The 27,297-nt window shown below is 35.2% G+C and overlaps 1 protein-coding gene across 2 annotated transcripts in view; it reads right to left on the minus strand.

The window, feature by feature from the left end:
- NLGN4X (neuroligin 4 X-linked) overlaps positions 1–27,297 on the minus strand; it is a 161,404-nt gene that overhangs the window by 91,689 nt on the left and 42,418 nt on the right. For both annotated transcript variants that reach the window (XM_040056255.1, XM_040056254.2), the window contains exon 3: positions 16,872–17,711. In XM_040056255.1, the coding sequence (XP_039912189.1) occupies positions 16,872–17,343 (472 nt within the window). In that variant the 5' untranslated portion in view covers positions 17,344–17,711. The remainder of the gene's footprint in view (positions 1–16,871; positions 17,712–27,297) is intronic.

Here is a 27,297-nt window from a genome sequence, read left to right on the forward strand (position 1 = left end):
TGCATCATTGGAATTACTGTTGTGTTCAGTTTGGTCAAAACCAACATAATAATAATAAAACACTAGTTCTACCATATCTTTTACCAAAATAGATAATAGTAAGCAAAATCCAATTTTTAACAAGAATTTATCCTTAGATCATAGTAAATATTTTATACAGGAAGTCAAGAAGTATTTTCTTACTGTAATTTCGCCATTAAAATTTTTTTCTATGCAAAAGCGTTTACTCTGCTGCTTTAATTAAAGCCTTAAATGAGAAAATAAAAGTCCTTTCAGCTCTATTCTGTATCTAATGTTGTTATCCATGTGATAGTTTTGTTCTTACATCACAGACAGAGAATAAATTTGTTCCATGAGAGTTCTGCTGCTCTCAGTTATTAGTAGTAATCAATACTGCCTTGTGTTACATGCATAATTGACAATTTCCTGGTGCTCTTTTGTACTAGATTACATATGCTATTCTTTACAAATAACACCTCTTTCATCAAGCAACTAATGTTTCCTCTGGGGAAAGCAAGGATTGACTCAGGAACTCTGCCTTCTCTACTACAACAATTGGCAGCCCTACCAGCACAACTGTATCAACCAGTGTAGACCAGCTGGTGTTAAAGTCAGGACTACCCAAAATTAAACCACCTCTTGCTGCCTTGAATTGTCACGTAGGACACAGAATGGTCTGTGAATATCGTGAAAGGCAGGGAGTCAGAGAGACTGAGTAGGAGACCAAATATACAAATGTCTAAGAAATGAGGTGTTTTGGTTTTTTTGGTACTCAAATTATTATTATTTATACAAGAGCTCTCATATTATTAAATATCTGAGAGGGCCAGTGAAGGGGCACAGAGAAGTTCTGCTCTCATAAGTTTCATCTGTTAATATACAAATTAAGATATGGTGATTCCTCAGAACCAAGTTAAAAGCAAGTTCTAACTTGTATTATGAAAAGCTTTTCATTTTTTTCTTTTATATTTTTCTTTTTATACACACTGGCAGTAGTGTTTTGCTCACAGAATTTAGCCCTTGTGGTCCACACAACAGCTGTTGGGAGTAAATAAATTATACTGTTCACACAGCCTGACTTCCTCTTTTTTGGATGCACTGCTCTTGTTCAATAGAAAAAGAAAGAAAAAGAAAGAAAAAGAAAGGAAAAAAAAGAAAAAAAAAAGCTTAAAAATGCAATAGATTCCAAGTATATAAAACTGGAACATAAATCTGCCAAGTCACATGACTACTAATAATACTAATTATTACAGTACTGTAATTATTGGCAATGTACATCCTTAATACAAGTACATTCTACTGAAGTAGATCCTGCTAGTTCTGAAGTTAAATTTAGACATACTGCTGTCAACAAAAAAGATCATTATTGACATTATATGCTGTATAGTTTAAACAGAAAATAACTGGAGGGAAGGAGTATATATATATTGAAGAAGTTTGCTTAAAAAAGACAAGAATAAAATAGAATTATATAAAGGCCTTCATAAAAATGGCTAAAACTGTCATACAACTTGAATGGTGCTCTGCAGGCTTTGAGTATTTTAGTCTGCTAACATACTCAGGTTTAAAGCTAATAGCTTTAAACACATATATTGTTCATGAATATGCTGCGCTGACAACTCTAATGGCAGAAATAATCTATTTATCTACAGGATGGGTAGAGCAAAAGAACATAAGTTTGATTTTACTGAGTCAGATCAAGGAGTGGAGTTTCTTACAGTGAAAAAATTCGCAGCAGTGAAATGACACTTGCAGTTTATTTCTCAGTAGTTATTTCCAATTACTTGCATGCCTGTGTTTGAAGAAATGGAGGTAAAAGAAAGAAATAAGCAAATAATTATTAAGTTGACTAATATTAACTAAGATACCTATTTTACAAAGGTATAAGTGTTCTTTAGCAGTCCAGTGGAATCTCAAAGACTGATACTGAATCCTCTTGTAAATGCAGTGCTGTAATTGGTAAGTAGGCAATCAAAGGGGATAAAAGGGAAAAACCTTGATAAGTTGTTTTATTTTCTTTTTTTTTTTTTTTAACACAAATATTCATTCTGTATTGTTAGTAAAGAAAAGGATGAATAAGTGGCTACTGATGTGCAACAGATAGACAGGTAGCCACTGTGTTCAAGAAAGGCCAGCAGTACTATTTCCAAATGGTTCAATCAGAAATTCTGAAAAAGAAGCCAATGAATTGAGGAAAAAAAATGTCCAATAGCAAATATGTAAGACAAAGCTTCTCAAAACTCCAGGAGTTACTAATGTTACTATAATAAAGTTCATATGAGATATCAATGAAGGCAAACAATTAAAAAAAAAATCATCTAGTATATCCTGCATAATACTACAACAGAAGAATAATGAGAATGAAAAATTCATGAGAGAATATGCAAGATGCTTAAAAGTTCAGAACATGAGAAGTTTCTAATCACCTGGTCAATAAATGGTCATTAATAACTGCAAAATTCATACATTCAATGCAAATGGAAGTAGGCTCCCTTGAATCTGTTCTTTACTGTGAGGGATGCCCAGAGGCTGTGGTGTCTCCTTCTCTGGAGATACTCAAAACCCACCTGGACACAGTCCCGTGCAACCTGCTCCAGGTGACCTTGCTTTAGCAGCAGTTAGACTAGAAGGTTTTCAGAGGTCCTTTCCAATCTCAAACATTCTCTGATTCTGTGAACTACTCAGATTTCATGAATCAAAGGAGTTATGATCTTCTCTCAGATGGAAATTTTGCTCCAACAATGAATAAGGTTGCAACTTCCTTTAAAATTTTTTATCTCAGTTTACTGAAGCATACACTAGATAAGAAGGAATTTTACAGAAAGTTATTATTAATTTATATGTACATATGTGTGTATGTATATACAAATACATGTGTGTGTGCATGTGTGTGTGTGGGTGTGTTTATACACTTGGGATATAGTAGATATTGTTTCCTCATGCAAAAGCCGATTTCAACTGTTCGTGAATCAAATACATTTGACCTAAGACAAAAACATATTTCTACTGATTGCAGCCTATTTAAAGTTTCTAAGCTTGACAAAATTCTTTAAAAGTCAATATTGTCCTATGATACAGCTTGCTTCAAAACTAACCACTATGCACATAAAATCCTAAGAAAATATAGCCATCCTATTATAGAGTAGATTATGACTTTTCTAGATAAAATGAATATACTTATGGCTAAACAGAGGATTGCTTTGGGCCTGCTCTAAAAGATGAAATAAAAACTACCAATTATGCCTACTCAGACTTGCGAATGTAAGTCCAAAAAGGGGAAAATAAAAAGCTAAGAGTTGATTCAGAAAAGTACCTTATTTGCAGAGGAAAAAAAAAAAAAAAGCAAAACAGATATAGTAAATGGAGCATAGCTAACAAATAGTGAAGATGCTGTGCTGCTTAGGAGAAAAAAGTGGGAAAGGTCATAATAAAATGTATGTATCCTACCACAACTGTTTTTATCCGTTTGTCCTCTACTATCTGTACTGTTATTTCTGGGAAAATGTAGGTAGGCTTTCTTTAGCAGCTTAGATCTACTTTGCCACGGTCCAGTCTCACCAGAGAGGATTAATGATGCTCTCTGTGTACTCTTTGTTCTGGTAGGAATTCAGGCCAGGCTTCCCTGTGATGGTGAAAATTGCTTTTTTTGCTGTCACTGTCGCTTCTTGCTTCAGCAACCTTGTCCAGCAAATCAGTCCTGCTCAGTGAGGTCCAAACCAGAGAAATGTATTGTCATGACCATTTGCTAAGTGTTAGCATTTCCCCCTTTTGCTAGAGCTTTGGATTGCTCCCTAAAGCAGCTTTCTCCATCATTAAGCCCAAGTATTTAACTTGGGCACAAAGCATGACTTGCAATCAGATATACCTTTATTGGATGTTCTGACAGCAGACTGAGCAAGAGTCCACTTACTGTCTGCTGGCCTTAAGAAAACAAATACAGTGTTTATATATCTAACAGAGCTTACAACTCCTCCCATGAGGGCTGCTGCACCCAGCAGAAATTTTTCTTTAGGTGGGGACTGGTGAAGTCTACCAGCTTCCATAAAATACTTTCCTCCAAGCTGAAACACTGACAGCCCTTGTAAGAGAAGAAAGGAACATTTTATTTTTCTCTACTCATTTCTTTAGTCAGTGACTTTATCTAAAAAATGTAACTTTTCAGCAAAAATATAGTTTGTCCTTATCTCTCTTACCTGAGAGCTTATCTATGGTACTCTATTATGCACATGGAATACTGAAGTACAATGTAAATTATCAGTGTATACAGGTAATTTTTCAGGAAATTTCAATCAAATATGAATGCAATTTTCAAAGCAATTATCAGGCAAAGAGGTTAGTGCATTTTAACTATTCATGAAAAAAATGCCCAAGGGTGTATATAATTTCTGGGCTACAGGCAAGCCAACATATTTTTGGAAAACAGTATGTAAGGCTCTTAAAACTCATAAAATTCAGGAATTATCGCAGGCTATATTTGAGTGGCATTAAGCATGCAGGAGTATGTAATGCTTTGTGCTGCTAAAAAAGAAGTGTTAATAAATTCAGCCCTAAAATTTCCACAAAGAACATAGGAAAACATAGGTACAATCTACCCGTGATTTCCAAGTTATAAAATCATATTATTGATTAAAAAATAATCCCAGAAAAGATTCTCACTTGCCTGCCAATATGTCACATGGGAGTGGCGCTCAACATGACTAATATGTCATTTTATGGTCATGAACATACAAGGGTGCTAGCCCTCACTGTTTTATTCTGCTTCACCTGTAGTTCACATTGTCTTCAGCTATGGATGGCATAGAATTACCAATTATATATTCATATGTTATCTTGATTATTAAAGCTGACACACACCTAAATTCTCAAGGTGTGAACCATTACCATTACAACAGATTAGATAAACTGGCTGTTCATAGTGTGTGTGCCTTAGATTCACAACTTGGATAAAATCCATTAGTTTAAGCATCCTCCATTAGGTTGTTTTTTTGTTTGGTTTGTTGTTGTTGTTGTTGTTGCTGTTTTTATACCTAGGTTAAAAGCCAGGGCATTTATAATGGACTAAGAAAGTGCATAGTCAACTCATGCAGCTATCTCTTATCCTGCAATAGCCCAATAGTGTTTGGAATTTTTTCAGTCTTTCTAAGTTGTGGGGAAGATGGAGAAATGCTCTTGCCAGTAGCAAGGGGACACATCCTCCATGGAACCATTTAGACTGTGGAATTATATCAAGGTTACAGACAAGGTTACAGCTAACTGATCAGGGGAATAAAGCCAGGGAATACACAACCACATGCTTTATCAAGTTAATGGGAACTGGGGAAAGGTGGGATATTTTTAATAAGACCTCCTGGGTTATGTACAAACCAAACATATTCTCGTTCAACACAAAGTGTTGCATGCAAAACATAATGTCTTTGAAGAATTAAACTCCAAAACCGAAGTAGTTGGTTGCTCCTTCAAGAATGGTTTAGCAGCCACAAGAAAGTAAAAAAGGTCCCTATGGGTTAGGGTCTTTGATCTACACAATCTTTGAAATGATTGAAAATGGCACTAAACAAGTTCTGTACATAAAGAATGCATCTGGTGTTCCCAATGTTCTGGACCCAGTGTAAAAGTATATATCCCATTAGGTCTGTTCTCAGGAGGGGGCTTGTAAGTCATGCAACGTTTTCATTTCAGAATGGTCTACAAGGGTTATGCCAGCTAGATCATAACCATCTGGCAGATTTATTAGAGCAAACACTTAATATTGTACTCAAGAGTAATTTCTTTATTAGTTTAGAGATAATGAAGAATTTTTAAGGACTCACAAAAGCATTCCAAGCCATTTGTTGCATCTGCAGAGAGCATACATTTTTTCCAAAATCCACTTTTGACTTCTTGGTTTCAGTAAACTTTATGAGAAACCTATTTACTCTGCATCATGTATTAGCAACAACTTTTTTTCATTCCTCGGATATTTAGCTGATCCCATCTGAGTTTAAACAGATTACACTGAGAGCTTATACGCCTTACCCAGTCACAAAGTTTTCCCCATCTTTCAGTATTTAAATACCTTGGGATTTTCTTCTGGCATAAATCCTATTTCCTTTTTTTTTTTTTTTTTCCTTTTAACTCTTGGGAAAATTCAATCTGCTGTCTCATTTCTAATTACTCTACAAATATTGAGAGTAAAGTATTAAATGCAAATTCTGATAGCAAGGCTTCAATCTTCCATCAGTACATGACCCACATCAATTTTGAGATGCCTTTGTTTTAAATGTCTTTACCCAATCATTTAAATTCATCATGATATAATGGCTCCCAAATCTATTACCTTTCAGAGTTTTGCTTGGAGGTTACAACACACTGCAATGATATGCAAAGCACTGCCAGTAAATGGGTCACCAAGGGGAGTAAGACAGATCCTAAAAAAAGCTATGCACACACACAAAAAAGGAATACAGTCTTTTAGGTTATAAATATATGGGAAGTAACTTGAGCCTTTTGTCACCCAGAGGCATTTCTTTCTTGCAGTTGTTTCTAATCTTAATCTGAAAAAACCCTAAAAAAAGCCAAAACCAAACAAACAAAAACCCCTCATTTTTTAAATGGAAAACCAAGGCACAAAGGCAACAGATGATCAATCTCACATCTCTCTCTATTAGACTTCAGAATGCCTCAGTGCCAGTGCATCTAAGCAATACAGTGGTTTTGGTAATTTATTAAAACAAAACAAAACAAAACCAACCAAACAAAAAAACCCACCAACAAACAAACCCCAAAAATACAGGCAATTTTACTTCACATCTCTGTATTAAACAAAAAGTCTTGTAATAAATTTATACAAGAAACTGAGAATTTGGTAGGTAAAGTGGTAGGTGTTTATAGTTCAAATTTAGGCTTAGAAAAGTAACAGAAAAGTCACAAAACAGAAAAAAAAATAAAGTTACTTGTGCTAAAATAATACTTTTGCTTAGTACATACTGAGAGAAAAAATGCTTAAGCTAAGTCCACTTATAATACAGAAATAACTGTTTTATAATTGGTTTTAGGAATTAACAGTGTCTATCTGCTCATTTGTGTTGAGACAAAATAGGAAAAAGATCACAAGAAGAAAAAGAACATTAATATAGACAATCAAATACAAAAGCTATATATTAGAATTTGAAATAATCAAGTTCATAATCCCAACACTAAGCCATTCTGATTTATTGTATTACATATGCAAAACAAGCTTGTCAAAGTAGCCTGCATTTAGAAGTTTGATACAGTATTATCAAGCAACAAATCCAGAAGTAGCACTCAAAAATGGAATAAACTATTAATTTCCTAATCTTTTAAAAAATGTGATACATGCTGGTACTTTCTAAATTTATAGTTATATACTAAATTCTTCATTTATTTAAGAATAATAGAAAATTAACTTAAACATTACAGGCCACACTTTCAAAGGTGCTAAAACCTGAAAATTACTCCTTGAACTAAAGCAGAATAAGGGTTACATGATGGAAATCTTTCATGGTCTTCCTAGACACTCAGGCAATTTTATACAAAACTGTATGCATTTAAAGAACAAACACTTAAGAAAACCCTCAAAAGTCAGTATCTGAACATAATCCATCCCCCTGTGTCTTGCAATATCCAAAATACTTTCTGGGTATATTTATACATGGAGTGTGGGGTGAACACTTCATGATGACAACTAAAATTCCACGAAGAACTGTTCAGCTAAAAATGAAAAATTGAAACAATAGCAAAGAACAGGTAAATTAAAGTAAACCCCAAATTACTACAGCAGGGTGCATTAAGATCCCCATGTACTATCCTATAAGCCAAATGCAGCTTGGTGAGCACAGCTGAGCATACTACTAAAGGAGTCTGGTACAGAAGGACTAATACATGAAAAATATTCAGGCTTTCTTTCTTTGTCTGATCCTTTCACATCCACTGCATATTGAATACATACAGAGTTACCCTTCCTAAAATTATTTAAGAATTATACCTGTTGTTTTCTCACCTACTGCTGCTTCTTGCGCGTGACTTCGATAAAAAAATAGATAAGGAAGAATATCCAAATAACACCATTTTTGGAAATGGAAATTGAGTTTACGCTTACTTTATAGTATTACTTTGTACAGTGAGCAAAGGGATACATTTATAAAATGATAGTGGCCAAAGTAGATAAGAAGAAGTGCTTACAAGGGATAGTGAAACTGGATAGAGAAGAAATAAAGCTTGAATATCTCTCAGGAGTTTATTGTGAAAATGGACTCAGTTAAGAAAAAAAAATTACCTATTTAATCCATCTACTGCAGTTTACCTCTGGGAATAACACTGAAGGCCTTATTGATAACCCCATGAGAATGAACATAAAGAATAAACTGCACAGTATGAATTTTAGAAACTTATCCCTCTCTTTAAGTTCACATTACTGCATTTATTTATATTCAGTTATTTCTTCAATTTGTTTTCACTAAAGTATTCCCACCGAGATTGTCGTATGGAGCTGCTCCTTTTGTGCAATGTTGTGTCATTTTCTTTGACTTAGGTATACTTTCAGGTAATTGTTAGTGACAAGGCATGGCAGTTAATCCATAGGGATGGTTTTATGCATCATCACAGTAAAAATCTGATTTGATCCAACTCCCAAGCACCCACCCTAGACATCAATTGCAAGTCAGCCTATTGCATCTAATCCCTGAAGGCAGAACAAGGTCTACGGTTTAGGTAAATGAGAAAAGAACCTCAAATCCTTAACACCATAAAAATACAGGTTTTTTGAGTCAGATACATTAATAAACTGAAAGCAAGGTATTTTGGAGGGGAACCCCCCCCAGCATTTGTGTAATTTGGCACTTTGTATGACATTATATAGCTTAGTCATATTGTTAATTCCAAGAAAGTGATCCAAGCAAAATCTTGAAAGATTCCTGAAGTTAGAATGAAACTTCAACATGCTTAACATTTTATCTCAGAGAAACAGAAGGAGGCAAAACACATTTGGCACTTTACATGATTGAGCTGCATAACTATAAAGCAGAAGATGGAAAGACAGCGGCTTTTATTAAAAAAAACAACATTCTTCATTCTTTATTTTTTGGTGTTGAAATCAAAGGACCAAATCAATACATTTTAAAGAGAGATATTTGTACTAACTCACCACAGCCAAGCAGATTGAATTCTCTACTTTGGAATCTTCTCTGCCATTGAATGCCTGGCGAACATTGTTCAGTTAAAAACTGTGCACTTTTAGTATGCTTATCACCCAAATATTTATTATTTTACAATAAAAATAATAGTTGTGTGTAAATTTGTCAGTGTGAGTGCATGTTTTGCTTGGAAAAATTCTATTCTCTTGTATAAATTCATCAGTTCACAACACCAGAATCAATACTGTCAACTTAATTATCTTTCAGCTTGGGAAAGGTGGAATCAGATCCCTTCCTATCTGTTTAAACAGTAAAAACGAGCACCTCTTTGCATGTTTTACTATTGCATTCACCAGCATGATTTGTGTCTCTTTCAGTGATTCCCAGGGACAGAAAAAAAGTAGTTTGCTGGAAACTTGCGCTCCCTCTGGTGTCTGAATCAAGCATGAAAAGCCAGCAAAAGCACTAACATGGGGTCAGTATTACAAGTGCAGAATGAATTTTTAGATTTCCTGGCCACCCTAAAAATGTTACATAAAAGATAATTTGATACCAATTTATTTGAAAGAGGATGAAGTGTATATATTTGGATTGGATTTTCATTTGCCCCACTGCATATTTAATAAAACAGACAATGTATCCATGATTTCCAGCTATGATGCCTTGTAAACATTACCAGTGACTAATTGAATAGTCATTTGAATCTGCACAAAGCAATTTCCCTCCGTTAGAGCAAACATGTCACATCCTGTCAATGAAAAATCTATTTAACATCAACCCCAATTACAAGCATTTTGGAATGAGGCACCAGAAATCTATTTGTAACTAAAAATCCCGGTATGTATAGTGTAGGAATTTGGCTTAACAACGCAAGTAAATTTATTCTTCACTAAAATTTTGCCTACAGCAAAAACTATAAAATAAAATTTTTCCTTCTATTATAATGGACTTTTAACACATCAATACCAGATAGCTATAGGCATTAGTTAATTTTCACGGTTTCATAATAATTATTTCTTATTGTTTGTCTCTTTGGGTACCAAGAGCGAGGTCCAGATTTAAAAAAGCCTTAAACCCCAAGAACATAAATTCATCCATATTCCTTCAGATGATAATATCACAAACACAAATGAAATTTGCTATCATTAACTTTCTTTATTTTTTTTTTCTTTTTTTTCCCCTTTGTTCTATTTGGATTACAACTAATACATTTAACTAACACTATCCTAAAATGTAAGCATGCATAATTGATTCTATGCCATTCTGAGAATTTTATCTGGACTTGAAAGCAAGAAGCACTGAATAAAGGCCAGAAACATTATTTCCCTTTAAAAATGATGGCAAACCAAACAAACGTGCAAAAAGCTGTCATGTTTGGGAGAAATTCTTGTCTTTGTTTCACTTATCTAGGAATCCTGGGGAGGAAAAATGAGCATCTGCTTTATTTCAAACATAGGTTAATTTATTTTGCAGATACCTACATATTTGTAGAAGAGAATTGTAAATTTTCCCAGTTGACAAACTACCTATGACTATCACATTGATGTGGGTACAGTTCCTTGAAATATTTTCACAGATTTGACTGATTTATGAGCCTTGTGATTTAGCTGAGCTATTCAGCACACGTCAGTTTTGTTTAAACCTGCAATTAATGTGCAAATTAAAGGAAACTGAACCAAATTTGAGTGAGGAGATACAAACAGCTTTCAAAACTTTCAGACCAATGCAAAAAATACCTGAAGGTAGACCAATGAGATCACAAAGCTTTAACAGGAAGTCAAAGCTAATACAAATGGTGTGGGCAAGACTCTGATCAGATCCGACTGCACATATTCTGCACTATTCACCACTCAAAGCCTGCCAAGGAGCCACTGCGCTGCTCTAGGACAGAGGCACTGCCTCAGTGTTAGCAGGTATCACACTGATTTGTGTTTTCACAGCAAGTAAGAAGACACGCAGAGAACAGCAGCAGCGTACAAAGGCACGATTTGCAGCTGTGAAGAGGAAAGTTGCATTTGAAAACAAAACAAAGTAACAAAACTCTCAAACAAAAGAGAAAATAAACCCCCAGCAAACACACATAAAAAAATCCAAACCAAAACAAAAAGCACCCTGAATAGACAAGTGGGGGTCAGTGGATAAAATGAAGTAAAATCTTATCCGTATCACTATCCTCATAACCAAAGACCTTTTTCTCTGTGTCACTGAGCCAAATGACCCAGCCTCCACAATTCCAAAGACACCATTCTTTAACTAAAAAGATAACACTGATTTGCCTTTGTACAAGAAATGTTAATTCATTGTGGTTTAAAGGCCATCCGCCGCCGCCCCCCATTCTGGCAGGTTTTTCAATATGAGGTAATGATGAGACTCTAGGAAATGGTCCTAAAAATCCTGTTGGGATTAAGTAAAGTCATACTGAATGCTGTCTTCTTGCTAGGCTTCACTGCATATCAGTTCCTGAGAAGGCCATTTGGGTGCAATCCTGTAAAGTGCCTGTGGATTGGGCAGCTCCTGGGGGAAAGGACAGCAATTTGAAATTAGCAACTAAATCTGAATTTATCTCTAAGGATTTAAGAACTTTATTTCATCTAGATTAGAGTCCTGTTCTTTGGTGTCAGAAGGTATTTGCGACTGTTAAAAGCAAGAATGTCAAATAAGGGCCTGGATTACCCACAGCTTTATCCTGGTAGGCAGAGAACAGCCAGACATATGCCTCCTTCTTTCTCACAGATGCCACAATATTTCTGGATTAGGAGGAGGGGATATATTGGACCCTAACAGTGAAAAAATTGGCTTGAGGAAGTCTGACACAACAGGGAGTTTATCTTTCACAATGGAGAGCAATTTTGTCTCTCATGCTAAAAAGTATATATTTATGTTCAACTGGTAGTATATGTAATAATTTCAACATTGTCATTTTGTATTGTAATTATTATCTATTGTAAATCCTTCTCACTCTGGAAAGTAATACAATCATTTTACAAAAGGATATATCTTATATTTTGTAATTTTTATATGTGTTTTTATAAGTTAAAATGCATTTACATAATACAATTTTAATAATTTTTAGTATTCCAAAGTAAACAAACTGACTGAATGGGTGTGGGTTAAAAATAAACCAGTCACTGATAAAACCTATGAAACTGAAAACAAAGTTTTATTATATTTCTTGGGGTTTTTTCAGAAGAACATTATTTGCAATATGAAACTGTTGAAACATTATTATCTACAGAAGTCCAAAGTATGATTTAAAACAGATTTGAAGTATTTTAGATGTAAATAAATATATTTAATTTGCTTTTAAAAAATACTTCAGAAAACATAAGTAAATCTTTATGTTTCTCTGCCAATTACTGAAATATGTAGTAAAATATGTAGTAAAAATTTTGAGGAACAATAAAAAAGTGTAAATATATAGACAAGAGATACTGAATTCTTAATTCCTTAAAGCTATATACATAAATCCTTGCTTTGATTTTTTAACTAGCCACTTAGATTTACAACAGTAGTGAAGAAATAATAGGACAATTAAAATTTTAAGATTAGCTGAAAAATATCTGATATATATCTACTGAAACCTAAAACTACATACAGTTTAAAATAATCTATTGTATAGAAAATTGAGTTTATTTGGAAATTTTGAAGTTTATCATGAAAGAAATACAAATTAAGTGTCTTTTCTAGTTTTGTGTTTGTTTTGGTTTTTTTTCTTGTACTTTTTTCCTCGGTTATGATAGGAGTTAACAATCTCCTTCAGAATCCACAGATTCAAATGATAAAGGCAAGGGATTAAGCACAGCCGATTAACAGTCTGTGTCCTCTTCAATTTAGCATTTCCACTGTAGATAAACCCATATTCAGACTGAAGTTATAATAAACACATTGTCCTCAATATCATTTCCCTAGATGACCTCCTCAAAACTGACATTCAAGTATTCTTATGGAAAATTACAGCTCACAGTAACAGAAAAAGTAGCCTAGACAATATACACCCACACAAATAATATTGCAAATTAAGCCAAATATGCAGAAAGCAAATGGATAAAATTATAGTTTCACTCTAAGTGTTTTATTTTCTTCAGTTCTGAGTAATTTATTATTACTATAGGTTTGCCATATAAAATAAATGAATTTTCTTTGATTTTCTTTATTGCTTGCATTGTAACTGCATTATTATTTATACTTATGACCAAAAAAATACAAAAAATCTCAATGGATCACAGTGGTTGCAATTTTTTTTCCCTTTCAAAGGCAAAAAAACCCCCAAAACCCCAAGAAAACAAACACAAACAAACAAACAAAACAAAACAAAACAAACAAACAAACAAACAAACAAACAAAAATCTCAGTGAAATTCTACAGCTACCTTAGATACTCTGAAATAGAAGTATTGCTGTAAGGAAAGGGATACCAAAAAACACTTGTCCAATGAAAAACAGCAAATGAATAAACATCTACATGGACAGAACTTCAGTAATATTCTGCTAGGTATGACTTCTGCTAGGTATGACTTTATGATTTTCACTTAAAATTTAAAAAGACAGCCCCTAAAAAGGAAGATAGATTTTGCTTTGTAAGGACATTTTAACATGGGGAATTCTGTCAGGATTCTCCTACTATCTCACATTTGAAATCCAGAATATTACGGGTGTAAAGAAATGCTAGTATTAATACAGACACAAACTGTGTAACAGGTTATATTAATATCTTAACCTGGAAGCTCAAACTATTTTAAGGAACTATAGATTTATATGTTATTTGACTTCTTCAGACAAAAACAGTAACACTTTCTACTATTTTATTGTAACTAACTAAACTCATCTACCTTGTTAAAGTGACTGTATTCTACTCTTATTTCCATTAGTTTATCTAATCACCACCCAGAGAAGGATTCCAGTGAAGCAATTCTGAAATAGGATGGAGGGATATGTGCATTTATTTATCAACTCTTTGGCTAAACTACAAAAATAAGAGACAGGTCATGCTATATACTGAAAAAGAACTGCAACAAACAAAACAAAACAAACAAACAAACAAACAAAAACCCACACAAAACCCCCTGAGCTTAATTTTGGTTAGTTTTTCACTAGAATTTATTTGAAGTAAGCATTGCAAATGACTGCAGTTAATTCATTTTTTTGTTTTATTGTTTTCACCAAACTTAAAAAAATGGTGCAAAAAATTATTCAGAGTAAGTTTCATAATCAGAGCATTTATTAGGTTTGGATGATCCCAGCCACCTTTTCTTCTAGAAACCAGTTTCAAAACTCTTTTAAATCAATCTGTACTGAAGAAAGAATTGAAAATATTAATTTAACCCAAAAACACTCACTTTGAAGTATTGCTTCAAAAACTAATTTCATGGTCTGTTTCCATAACAATGTAGATTATTTTTGTCAGCTAGGACTCATATAATGAAGCGTAACATCTTTAATCAGATTATATGGACTACTATTTAAGACTGTTTAGAGTGATTTGGAGACACACAAACTTACAGCATGTGATTTGTAGGTCAGTTTTCCTTAAGCATCTTTATGGGCAGAAGGTCACATATATTCCTCACCAAAAAAGCCACTGTGATTTACTAATTAGTGATAAGATATACAGCATATAATTAAAACATCATATACTTAAGTTATTCATTCTTATGCTTGTTTCCCAATAGAATCTTTAAAAAATGTTTATCATATTGTAAAGGAGAAACCTTACCTTCAGCTTATCACTAATAAAAACCTTGTCTTCTCATTCAGCTACATATTTTTATGCATGTGTTTATATTTTTATATTATAGAAGATATAAACCAAGTAGATACCATTTACATGCTATTTAGAGTAAAGAAAACCTAAAACCAGGAAGTGCAAACCACGCTTTTTGCAAAAGTAAGTGGACAAAAAGGTCTACAGAATGTAAAATTAAATTTATCAGCCTTTTCTTACTTTAAATCTAACAGCAAATGCCATTAGCTTTTATAGAAAGTTGAATGTTATTCATTGCTAGTCACTCAGCCCACAATATTTTATTATTTTTCATTTGATATCAAATATTCTTTTCCCAGACATTCACATATATTTTTCCATGTCTAGTTTCCTTCATTCCTTAATTAAGGAAACTTCTTTTTATTAGATTGGAGGAACTTATTATTTATTAAAACTGGCTTCTAAAATAAGACTGAGTTAGCGGAGCTGATGTTCCTTCAGTGAGAACAAATAAAATATTAACCCCCAATGCCCTCTCAGGGCAAGCTTACCCCAGTGAGTAATTAAAAGATGAAGGATAAAATCCAGAATATAAACAAATTTGGGAAGAAATTATCTATGTCATTATCCATGTAGTAAGAAGGAGTCCAATGAGAAAGGAAGAGGGAAAGAACAGAGTTGTTAAGACCCGCTCCTTTCTGTGCACACAGGGGTACACTCACACACACACACACGCACACACACTCGTGCACACAGAGCCACCATAAATATGGTTTTCCTCTCACAGTACTCCTCCTTTAAGCAGCTTGGTTGTATTTACGTTTGCAAAGCTCCCAGTATTCCCAAACCTTACCCCTTTATTTTTAGCTTTCAAGTTTTTGCTTCAGCTGATGAGAACAGGAAAAGAAGGTGGTATGTTTATTGCTGGCAGACAGCTTGGAAATTCTGAGTAAAGAAGCCAATCAAGGCAGAAGGATTATAAAAATCAAAGTAGAAAATTTGCATATTTAGAGTATGGTTACTGAGAAATAACAATGCCTTAATTGTGTAAATCAAACCCCCAGCAAAAGTGAAGGGATTTGCATATCTGGGAGAAATCTATCATGTTATACATCCATAACTGCATCCTAATTAGCAGAAAGCACTAGTTTTAGTGGAATATTAAATATAAGTACTAGTTGTGTTTTTATTTTCTTGTGAAATAATAGACTTAGCTTGTTTGGGGCCTGATAAGAACAGGTTTTCTTGCCTGCAGGAAGCAATACTATTCAAAGCGACCAAAGATATGTCATGCCATACAGCTACAATCTTTAAGATTAGGATTATATAAATGTTCAAAGAGTTCTGTATTACAAATTGTGTTCATCCTTTGTCTATAGAAAGTGGTTTAAAGAAGCCCTCTTGAGAAAGTATTGCACACAACAGATGAAAGTTTAAAGCCACCTGATTAAATCCGCATAATAAATCACCTTGACTTAATTTTAAATATAGTGAATGAAGAAAAATAAGTTGGACTGAAAAGTTTCACAGGCAAAAATCCTAAAAAAAAGCCCCTTCTGACTGAATTACTATAACGATTTTCTATTATCTATTAAAATCAAGCAAAGTTAATGGTAGACTCAGAAATTTTACAATAGAATAAAGAAAAAAATTAGGTAAATTCTCCTTTAAAAATTATCATGTAACTATATTTGTACCATTCATGCATGGAAGCAAAAAAACCCCTATATTACTTCAGATTAAAGTTTATTTCCCCTTTCCTCTCTTGTGAATGATTCTCAGCAGAATTTTAGATTAAACTTAAGGCTGGCTGACATATCCTGGCCACCACTTGCAATCAAGTGTTGCACTGAAATGTAAGAGAGAATCCATGCAAGCATATTCAATCTACAAAAAATTACTAATAATGCATGTTCAGAGGAATTATCCATTGCCACAGATAAAACAAGGATGAAAATCAGTCAGATGCTTTGAAGACCTAGGCACTTCTCATAGGCAGAACTGGTGAGCACACTGCAGAGAGGGTCTCAGGGTACTTACCATCCTCTGTGGGCACATAGATATTCAAATACAGACAGTCTTCATTTTGATCTTGAACATATGTCACCACAGTATCCAGATTGGCTGTAAACCAGACTGGCAGCATATCGTTGAGCAGTGACCTCTCATCCAGGTACTGCGGGCAGACAGCGGCGAACTGTGTGGCGTTGCGGACACCCGTCCAAGACGATGGTGGCTCCGGGGGCTGAAATCGCCTTTCTCCAGTTGGAGGAGAAGCATAAGGAACACCTAAGTACTGCTCCACTGGACCAAGGATCTCATTAGGCAAAGGTGTTCTTAAACCACGTATTTTGCCATAATTCGTAGTAACAACTGGGTATTGTGCTTGGCCATCAATGAGAGTAAATCTTATAGCTAGTGCAGTTATCCACAGGAGGAAGTTAGAATTCAACATGACACACACTGGTGTGAAGATCAAAGGCAGCCATAGGAGTCCCATTGGTTTCGACATTATTTAAATCAACATCAGCAGGGCTCTTTTTTCCGCAGCCAGGAGAAATTAATCAGTCAAGGAAAATGAAAACTAGTAAAAAAGTAGTCAAAAAGAGATGAAGTGAGGGAAAATGTTTCTTTGTTCAGGAAACAAAAAAACAAAAGCTGATGTGTGGTAGGTGCCTCAGCTGACTGGCTGTAGACAAATCCCAACGTCAGAAGAAACAAGGGAGTGTTTGCCCCTAAGGCCCATCCCAGACTTCTGTGTTGAATTAATTTTGGCAACGCACAGCACTTCCCAACAAGTAGAGTGGTGAGAGATCTGCAGTTATTCCACTGCCCCAGTGAAATGGCTCCTTCCAGTGAAATCCAGCCCACTCAGTCAGCCTGAGGCCAAGAGAAAACAAGCAATTCAAATCAACAGAGAAATTTATGTTGGCATAAACCTTAAAAAAAAAAAAAAAAAAAAAAAAAAAAAAAAAAAAAAAAAGATAAAGATAAAGATAAAATGCCACCCCAACATTATATTCACACAGTACTTCCATGCCAAAGCCCACAAATGTTTTTATGAGCTTTAGACATCATGGTTAGCTATGTGTTTGCAATGAAATGTAAGTTAAGAGAGCTAAACCTGAAGCCACAATCTCGTCAGAGGTTATACCACAAAACAAATGTTTCTGCTTCTCTGTATGCTTCCAAACCAAACCACAGCCCAAACACTTCTGATTTCAGGAAGAGTATCACATTTAATTGCTAGCTTGTGGATATTTTCTGCCCTAAATAAACAGAATCTTCATTTTTAAACATATTTGCGCTCTCACAGGAACAATTCATTACTTTTGTTTCCTGTATTGGATAATCTTTTTACTGTGAAATTACAAAAATACTACAGAATATTTTTCACAGACATGACTTTTTTTCTGTATAACAACCTAACTTACCTCCATCTTATTCAGAAATTCCAATGAATGCAATAAATAATTAGTTCAAATCAAGTGTGAGAACAGTCAAAATGAGATACGAATTTACTGGGTTTCATATCTTTTTTCTGTGTCTGACAAACAGAACAATGGAAAACTAAAAGAAAAAAAAAGCATGATACAATCTCTTAGGTCAGCTTTTGGCCTACATAGTGTTACAATTATGTAACATTACCTGCTTGCATTCTCCTACTTTTATTTTTAAATAGAAGGCAATTCATACAATAATTCTGTAAATTTTTAATGAAATACAAGTCACTTGCATGTCTATGTTAACCATTACAAAGTGTACAAATAAACACACATCAACATTCTTCTATATGTCCAAAGAAATTAAGGACTTGCTTTTTACCCATTACTCAACTCAAAAGCACATACAGAAATTCCACAGGTGAAATATTCCACAGGTAAAAGATTCCTTGTTATAGGAAGCTGACACTGATACCTTATATTTGGTAGGATAAACACAAATCTATATATCAAAATTAAGTGGACTAGCAAGTCCTGTTTTCAGTCAGGATTCAGACATGGAAAATAATTTGAAAGATATTTTATTCTCTCAGAAGTCCTGGAATTCTTCAATTACTTAATTTTAGCACTCTTACCACAAAATCATTGAAACACCAGAACACCAGAGACCAGAAAAATACCAGAGATATTACTTGTGATGGACCCAAATTTCTACCGGCATTTTCTCTAGGACTTGCAATTTTAGCACAATTTCTGAAGGACAAATCATTAAGAGCTCTAATTTTCATGTCCCCAAGAGGATGACCAGGGCCATCGGTCCCTGAGTTATGCTGCAGGAAGCCCTATGCCCAACCTCACACCCAACCTGTATCCTAGCCTCACTGAGCCCCCAGGTAGACCTTGGACCTGACTCCTCACCCCACCTGGCCTGATGATTATTGGCAGAGTCCTGCCCCTGTTCTCAGCCACACTCAAGGGGGGGCCTTAGGAGTTCAGAGTCTTGCCTGGCCACCTCTGTAGTGCCCACAGCTCTTGGGTGATCCTCCCCCATGGGCAGCCCCACTTCAGCTGCTCCCTGGCACTCAGAACAGTCAGCCAGCTATGGGTCACTCAAAATTCCTTCTCAAGTGTCACTTTCTCATCTGATTTTTGCTACCATCTTTAACAATGGAAATCAGTACCAGGTGATTGATTTTGAGTAGTATTCCTCTTGCTCTGTCCCATCCTGATTTTGGCACACTTTACTGATCAGGCAGCACAAATCAGTTTTTCCAGTTATAGCCAACTGAGGATTTAAACCGCGCTTAGGGAGGAGCAACAGATCTTATTGCCTTGACACTCACACTGCAGAACTTTGTAATGACATTCTAAGAAATGTGGAATACAGCACTAAGAAAATTGACAAGGTGGAAGGAAACACAGTGATCCAGATGATGAATAATGGGTAGAGAAAAAAAAAAATTCTGGGCAAACAGCAAGCAAAAAAAGAGGAAACAAAACAAGAAAATGGGAACAACAAATAAACAAGAGTGAACACATTACCATCAGGGAGAGAACCAAAAATGACAACATGAAGGAAATCCTCAGCTGATACAGAAGAGATAATATACAATTGTAAAAAAATGTGACATACTAAACAGCACGGCTTTCTTTGCCACCTGGGCAGATGCTGGCTCATATCCAGCCAGATTTCAGACAGCATCCCTAATTTCCCTTCAGCTGAGCAGCTTTCAAGACACTGTTCCACAAGCCTGGAGCACTGAATGGGGTTTTTGAAATCCAGCTGCAGGACCTGACTCTTGGCCTTATTGATCCTCATAGAACTGGTCTCAGTCAATCCAACCTGTTAAGTTCCTTTTGCAGAACCTTCCTATGCTCCAGCAGATTAGTACTCCCATACGATTTAGTATCGCCTGTGAATTTACTGAGGATGCACACGATTCCCTCATCCAAATCATCAATTGAGATATTAAACTGACCCCAATACTGAGCCCTAGGGAACGCCACTGGTGACTGGATTTAAATCGATTCACCACCGCCCTCTGGGCCTGACTATTCTGAGTTTTTCACCTAGTGAAGACTGCACCCATCCAAGCTATGAACATCCAGGAGAATGCTGTGGGAGACAGTATCCAAAGCTTTACTGAAGCCTGCATAAACAAACTCCATAGCCCTTCCCTCATCTACCAGCTAGATTACGTTATGACAGAAAGAGATCAAGTCAGTTAAACAGGATCTGCCTTCCGTAAACCCATCTGTGAGTATCATCTGGGCCTGATTTGCTGGCTGTCCTTCACACAGCACGTGATGACACTCAGGATGATCTGCCATGACCTTCCCCAGTATTGAGGTTAGGATGACAGGCCTGTAGCTCCCTGGGTCATCCTTCTAACCCTTCTTGTAGATGGACATTTGCTAATTTTCCATCAATCTGACCTTCTCCAGTTAACCAGGACTGCTGGTAAAAGGTTTAAAGTGGCTTGATAAACTTTCACCAGCTTCCTCAGGTGCATCCCATCTGAGCCCATAGACGTGTGTGTGTTTAATTTGCTATAGGTCAGTAAGTAGCAGGTCACTCCTCGATTAAGGGGACTTCACTTAGCTCTCAATACTACCCCACTTTCCAGCTCTGGGAGCTGTGCATCTGGAGGACAACTCATTTTGTTATTATACTGAGGCAAAAAACCCAGACTGAGGCAAGAAAAGCAAAAAAAAATCTTGTTTAGGGTGGGATTCCTGCCCAGTTAGGCAGAAAATTTCACACATTTCAGTTCATTGACATTACTAGAGGAATTACCATTTTCCTAAAGTTAGTTTCACATGTGGAATGTGTACAAGCTCATACACAGACAAAGACACACAAAATAATTTTCAGTAATAATATTGAGAGGTAAGGAAAAAGGCACGCCACCTATTGATTCGTGAACTTTGACGACTATGCTATGATGTTAGATACATCACTGAAAATGTTGGAAGATGGAAATAGACAGTCACAGATTTCAATTAGTGTTTAATCTTAAATAGAAAACCTATACGTATTATACCTATTATTAATTATACATATACAGTCAGCTATTTAATATACCTTTACATACTGAATCTAGTTGTCATGCCTTTGTTTATTATCACTAATAGTGTTGTACTTCTTCCATATTCTCTTTTACTGCTTCAAATGTTAGAAAATGCATACAAGCTTACTTGCAAAATGTTCCTAGTTGGAAGTATCGCTCACTCAATCGAAAACAATCAATCCAAGTCAGAATATACAGTTTAAAATGACAACTTCTGGCAGCACACCACACAAAGAGAAGTCAAGGAACATCTGAAATCACATATGTTCATACATGATTTTGTTATTGACAGAAGAGTGTAATTTGAGGCTAATGGGACGTTTATAGTCTTTGAAGAAAATACAGATTGAAGTTAACATGGATGTGTGTCTGGAAATACCACTTATTCTTGTTTATAAATCTGTGCCCCAAGACACTCTTAGAGATGCTTAAATAGGCTATGAATCAGGCCTTCAGGGCTGAACTGATGGTTTCCAGGATCTGCGGTTACCACTTTTTCAACCTGAGGAGAAGATTCTCAGTAGCTTCTTCTGTAGCTGCTTGGGAAATAGAAGACATGGCTTAGAAGTCCTCTTTTCTCCCATGTAGAATAGAAAACTAAAGTGATTTCAAGCTTTTGTTTTGTATTGAGGTTTTTGTTTTTTTTTTTTTCAAATCATCCTCTTGTCCAGGTCATAAACAGTTACAAGAAAACTAAACAGAAATATAAACTATATGAACACAGTAAACTGAAGACTCTGCAGATATCTTGGGGTTTCTCAGGCTTTGTCTAAAACAATTAGTGCAGAACAGTACACCTCAGTTTTAAGTCACTGACCACTTTGATTCTCTGTCCCTCCCTTCTGCTCATATTCCCAACGAGTTTATTGGGCACCTACATAGTTCTGACCTCAACAGGGAGTCAGGGTAAAAGACTCACATTCCTATCATTAGATATACACTCTGAAAGCATACAGTCAGCTTGACTAGCTGAAATGTAAGAGCAACCAGCTAGTCAGTAGGAAAAAACCTTACAAATTTTATAATCAATAAAATTTCAGATTTTCCTCATACTGACATTTTACTAAGTATTTAACGCATTTCACAGAATATGGGAATTCAAAAAATACTTCATTTACCAAGAACATGAGCTGTGCTTTTCTTCTTTCCATTTCCTTTGTCACCTTGAAATAAGAAATTTTGAAAGCTATTATGTGAAGTGGGTAAATATGGGGGTTTTCTTTGTTGTTTTAGCCTGTGTCTGTGTGTGTTTAGATGATTCTTTTTAAACAAAAGCAATTGAAATATTATCATATTGTAACAGATATAAATCTATTTAACAAACTAATGTTCTTGTATGATACTGGAAATAAGAACTATCCAACGCACAGATTTTTTAAACAGGCCTACAGTATTAATTTTAGCCATATGTGCATATAAATTGAAATATTTGCAGAAAACTAACTACATAGTTGTCTTCTGTAAAAGCTCTTCCCAAAGCAGGTTTAAATGCACCTCTACCTCATAATCAGCACTACATCCTCTTAATAGTCAGCATATTTAAATGTTCATTCAATAACAAAAGAGCAGTTTTTCCACATATCAGTGAATGCAACTGCACAATAAAGCAGAAAACTCCCTGACACATGGTCCAGTGTCTTTGTTCAGCCTTATGAGAACTTACAACAAACATCGTGCCCTGTACTGTGGCCATGAAACTTAGCATTATAAACTTCGCTAGGGATGAGTATCTGAATAATGTCTCACAGAATCACAGAATGGTTTAGGTGGGAATTACAACTTATTAATTCACAGTCAAAAATTTCCTCAAGATTATAAATTTAAACTGAGAAGAATGTGATGCTAATTTAAGAATTATGATGTATTCTTGCTTAAAGTGAAAATAAACACTAGCTATATAAACATCATGATTGACCTTGAAGTATGTCTTAGTTGTATGATTAGAAGTCAGTGAAGTCAAAGATATATTTTTTAAATAAATAATAATAATTTTAAATAAAGCCTGAAAAGAAATACAAATGGCATACAAACATTGAATTAAACAGGTTTTTGGTTTTGGGGTTTTTTTTGTTGTTGTTGTTTTTGGGTTCTTTTTAAGAATATGCTGTGTTTACCCTTCTATGAATTTCTCCAAGTGAGAGAAATAGGCTTGGACAGTGTCAGTAGATCCCTCAGGTTAGAAACTACAATCACCATTTATTTTTCAGAAAATGGGCACATATTTCTTTCATATCATTGCTTTTTGCCTGGAGCTACCACTCTTATTCTGAATTTTTAAGTCTCATACACTATCAAAAAGAACAACAGGATTATAAGAAAAACCTGTGTGGTCCCCACAATGTTTTTGAAAACTGCGATTCTCTTAATAATGAAAATGATTTGAAAAGCAAGCAGAGGGAAAGAAAAATGTGATGATCATTCCTTTCCAAGAAAAAACAAAGAAATTCACCTTAGCATTCTCAAAATATCACCTGTTTTGATTTAATTACAAGAGGTGGTTGTTGAACAATCACAGATATTATTTCCCTTATTTTTTCTGTATTTAAAATTATAAATAAAATGTATGGCCAGAAGGACCCAAGTCTAACTGGGAATGCTCAGTCATCTCACTGACTTCTTGAACAGTAATTTCAACTGCTATTACAGATAAGTATAGAAGAATTCCAGTGGTTAGACAATTTTCAGTACGCTTGCTGTTTCTTAGGATAAATTGATGAAGATTGCAAAAAAACATGAGGTTTCAATATTAGGAGGGAAAAACACGGCATAAAGTCCTTACAAACATAAGCCTGAAATAAGAATAATCCCAAAATTACAGGTGTGTTCCATTCAGCTCAAATTGTGGTCCGAATTTAAATTTCCCATGACTGAATTTACACTGTAGCTTTCGGTTGTAGTCTAATTGCAGCTGTGAAGTCATAAGAAAATACTACATTTCTAGTACATACGCTAGAGAAATGCACAAAAATTAGCAGCAGTACAGTCTAGCACAACCAATGACATCATTTCCAGCTTTTACTTCTGATATAACCTTGTAGAAGAAATGTAACACACTCTGGATCTCTCTTCGTTTCTTCTATGCACTTCTCTTTGCTTAAATTCAGATGTGTTACTACAAAAATAAAAAGATTATGATCTGAAACATAATGTTCAGCCTTGAGTTTCTTAAAGGCAAAAGCCCCTGTAGAGTAAAATCTCTTATGCACAGAGCAAACCCCTAATTTATGGATATGGAAAAAAAAAAAAAAAAAAAAAAAATGCACACAAAAATCAGTATTTTATACATTAGGTTTACAAAGTAGGTCTTCATAAGTTGAATAAACCCACAAAAAAATCAAAATTCACTACCCACTACCACTATAAGACCTCCAAAAGAATGCATTTGTAACATGGAATGAGTCTTATCTCCTCTCCAGTAAGAAAGGTCAAATGACTGAAAAGAAAAATTCTTAAGGAAGTCTAACAGGTTTTGTCTAAATATTATAAAAAGAAACTCACAGGTCTCAGTCCCCTCCTTCTTGTCTTCACCATTGAACTTAAGTGTATGCCCTTGTCAAGGATGAAAGAAACTAAAACTCTTGTCTGAACCAACTGAGAAACTGTCTAAGGGACTGATTGATATGCAATGTGATCTCTTGAGGCTATTTAATGATTAGAATTTGATATCTCCCTCTAGGTATTCTAGTCTCAGAAAGGAGACATTAAAAGAGTTACAATAACCAGAAACAGGGTGGAAAAAGCAATTTAAACCAGCTGGTCATGTGAACACACACAAACATATACACAACACACACACCCATAAGGTCATAACATATTATATGGCCAAAAAAAAGGTTGCTGCTTTATTATACAAATTCTTAGAACTTAATTACACAGGAGACATAAGCAGGACATTTTCATTGCATTACCTGGTTCAGTTAACCAGGTGGTGATACTGCCTTCATTCATATGATAATGTCACAATTACATATTCATTCTGGAAATGGGGAAGTTGAGTGGCTAACCTCATTAACCTGAAGAAATCTAAACCCACTACTCCCTCTTTCAAGTTACAAACATTAGCTTTCAAATAAGGCTGGGATAGCTATGAGAACTTTGTGAAGCATTATTCCTGAACCACAAGAGATTCTTCATTCTGAGATCCTTAGCCTTGGATTATGAGAAAACTCTAACATCAGATTCCTATAAAGTACAAATTTTCTTGGACAGGTATTCTCACTTTCAAGCAAGCCTTATGCAGTTTTTAGGAGAATTATTTCATAAAATAAAAATTGTGACTGGAGAATATCTTTACATCACCAAATTTTATCAAGTAAATCTTCCCCTTAAGTTTTCTTTATTTGTTTGAACGTGGACAACTTCACAAGCATAAGAGTGTCCTCCAGCTTCTCTTCCTACGTGTCTCTCCTCCTAACCTAGCGGGCTTTCACTTTTTAAATGCCGTCTTGAACCCCTTATTTAAGAGGTGAGAGAACATGCCTCAGCAAAATAAGTCTTCACAAAATATTGTGAAAAATGAGATCACCAAAATCACTCACTAGATCAATGTGCTTGATCAACAAAGCTGGTGAAGGGGCTGGAGCACAAGTCATATGAAAAGTGGCTGAGGAACCTGGGGTCATTTCACCGGGAGAAAAGGAAGCTGAGGGGTGGTCCTAATTGCTCTCTACAAATACCTGAAAGGACGCTCTAGCATGGTGGGGGGCAGCCTCTTCTTCCAAATAACAAGCAATAGGACAAGTGGAAATGGCCTCAAGTTGGAGTGGGGGAGGTTTAGATTCAATATTAGGAAATTTTTTTTCACTGAGAGGGTTGTTAAGCACTAGAATTAGCTGCCCACTGAAGTGATGGAATCACCATCCCTGGAGGCATTTGAAAGGAATGTGGATATGGCACTTAGGGACACTGTTTAGGGGTGGGTGTGGCAGTGCTGAATCCTAGAAATCTTTTCCAACTAAAAATATTTTATTATTTTATTATTTTAGACAACATCCTTGTTTAGACAACCATCCTTGCGCTGCCTGCTGCCTTCCCTTCTTCCTGGCAAACAGTTTAAAAGCTTGCCTAGAAGAGAGTCTGAGGCATATACTCTGCTTACTGTCCTGTCTATGCTGAATTCAATAATGAAGGATGAAATTCTTAACTTTCTAGCTGACATAAGTACCGGGAGCTGTGAATTATATTACATACTATGGACCCCTAAAAGCTAAGTATAATATTACCATACAGAAGTCCCACTATGGATCCATATCTTAAGCTGTTTTCAGGCCAACACAGTAAGCACTGGAATTCAGGGTCTAAGTGGTAAACTAGATAGGGCTAGAGCATGGACTCCAACATTGTCCTGCCCCAGTATTCATACCACCCAGCCAATGCACAGACACAAGAATATGCCAGAGGTATTCCTCAACGGACAACTCTTTTTAATTTCTTTTTAGTAAGAAAGATTTTCCCAATATGCAAGCTCTACTATGTTATATGGCCTCAGGGCCAGAGAACAGGACCTGGACCATTTTATTGACTAAGATACAACCTCATGGATAGAATCAGAGATACCTTCCCTCACCACTGATGAACATGCCAAAAAAGCAGGAAAGCTAAACTTGGAAAATATATCAAATCTTTCACAGGCAGTTTTCTGTTCAGCTAAAAAGGTCTTCCATTTCAAATACCACACTCCCAAATGATAAAAATCAAACCATCTTTCATGGTCTTTTAACAATTCCAAGAGAAAACCTAGAATAATACGTGATGCTTTTCTCTAAGGGGAAAAAAAAAAATTCTCAAAATTATCTTCATGACAATCCCTATCATTCTACTACATAAGAAACTTCAAAGCTATCTCACTTGTAATTATATTTTCTTGAATCAAAGGGTTTTCAGAAATCTAATGTAATCATATCATATCATATTTGCTTTGTAATGTGTAGAGTTGTATCTGAGTAGGAAATG

This window comes from Hirundo rustica, chromosome 2 (assembly GCF_015227805.2).
Source record: "Hirundo rustica isolate bHirRus1 chromosome 2, bHirRus1.pri.v3, whole genome shotgun sequence".
NCBI classification, from domain to species: domain Eukaryota; kingdom Metazoa; phylum Chordata; class Aves; order Passeriformes; family Hirundinidae; genus Hirundo; species Hirundo rustica.